General features: G+C 36.5%; 1 protein-coding gene across 4 annotated transcripts in view; it reads right to left on the reverse strand.

Annotated features, from left to right (window-relative positions):
* The window catches only part of LARS (leucyl-tRNA synthetase), a 79042-nt gene that overhangs the window by 25264 nt on the left and 52088 nt on the right, over nucleotides 1-1690 (reverse strand). For all 4 annotated transcript variants that reach the window (XM_012001534.1, XM_012001532.1, XM_012001533.1 and 1 more), the window contains one exon: nucleotides 784-847. In XM_012001534.1, the coding sequence (XP_011856924.1) occupies nucleotides 784-847 (64 nt within the window). The remainder of the gene's footprint in view (nucleotides 1-783; nucleotides 848-1690) is intronic.

The following is a 1690-nucleotide window of genomic DNA, read 5'->3' on the forward strand; positions in this document are numbered from 1 at the left end:
GGTAGTATGGGCATTTTCATGTTAATTCTTCCAATCCATGGACACAGCATATCTTTCCATGTTTTGTGTGTGTCCTCTTCAGTTTCTTTGGTCAGTGTTTCAACGGTGTTTTCTGTGTACAGATCTTTCATTTCTTTGATTACATTTATTCCTAAGTATTATTTATTTATTTATTTATTCATTTTATTATTATTATTTTTTTTTTTTTGAGATGGAGTTTCACTCTGTTGTCCAAGCTGGAGTGGTGTGATCTCGGCCCACTGCAACCTCCACCTCCCGGGTTCAAGCGATTCTCCTGCCTCAGCCTGCTTCAGCCTTCCAAAGTAGCCTGGATTACAGCCACCCGCCACCAGGCCCAGCTATTTTTTTTTTTTTTTTAGTTGAGACAGCGTTTCACCATGTTGGCCAGGCTGATCTTGAACTGACCTCAGGTGATCCACCCGCCTCAGCCTCCCAAAGTCCTGGGATTACAGGCATGAGCCACCATGCCTGGCCCATACTCAACATCTCTACAAAACAAGTCTTGAATCTTAGCAATGATAATGAGTTCATTAAAAGAAGACTCAAAGTAACTTCAGCTTGATTTGTTCCTGAACACATCATGTCAGCAATTCTTATATATTAAACATCATGTTGCTCTCCAACAAAGGAAACATTAATATTTTAAAATTTTGTTAAAAGCAAAACAGAAAGTTAAAATTAAAACACCAATTTTAACGTGTCTTCTATAACCTAAGGAGAACTGGACCCTATGGAACAGCAATAAGAAAAATGTTTACTCACCATCTGCTGAAAACTTATCAATAGCTTGGGTCAAAGTGAGGAAGTTGCCTGTGGATTTTGACATCTGAAATAGAGTCAGTGATCAAGCATTAATAGTAGTAATATAAATAAAATAAACCAAATCAGTCAAATAAATTAACTAGGTTGGCCATGACCAGATAAAAACAAAAAGGAATTGGAAATATGGAAAGGAAAAGACATATTACACTAATTTTAGAGAGGTGAAAACTGAATTTCACCCAATAAAGTGGCTTGTTTGGGTTACTCAGCTCAGTGACGCAGCTAGGAGAGGACCTCCAGACTTACACTCAGTCCACTGATTCAGCCTACAATGTCTCCTGGTAATTGGGTTAGACATGTGTAATGATTCCGCTCTAACTCTGGAACACCAGCTGGTTACTTAAGAAAGAGCTTTACGGCAATTAGAATCATTCAGAAATGGACTGGATCCGCTCATGAGGTTGGAGTTATGATTTTAGGAACCCTCCTACCATTAGGGTCACAATAATTGGTTGTTCAAGTTGTGCTCTGTCTTAGGGCAATGCATCTGAAGAAGCACCACTCACAGCCTAGCAATCTTTATTGTTTTAAAACTGTATGTCATTAGTATAACTATGTTGATATCAAAAGGAAATAATGATTATACCAGTTTTCTATTATACTACATGGCAATACATATCTTGTTCTAATAAAATCAGGATAGTACAACATTCAGACAGACCAAAGAAAATGTCAAGTTCTAACAAGAATAAATGTATTGCTCCTCTCTGACTTACAAAGAAGAAACTAGTTCAATAATCAAAAGTTCCTTGTTGATCTAACAAAATCTATTAAAATCACCTGTGCTTCTAAACAGCAGTTTTTATGTCTAATATAGAGATTACCTTTTTTTTTTTTTTTTTTTTTT

The sequence above is a fragment of the Mandrillus leucophaeus genome, unplaced genomic scaffold, assembly GCF_000951045.1.
Source record: "Mandrillus leucophaeus isolate KB7577 unplaced genomic scaffold, Mleu.le_1.0 Scaffold663, whole genome shotgun sequence".
NCBI lineage: Eukaryota > Metazoa > Chordata > Mammalia > Primates > Cercopithecidae > Mandrillus > Mandrillus leucophaeus.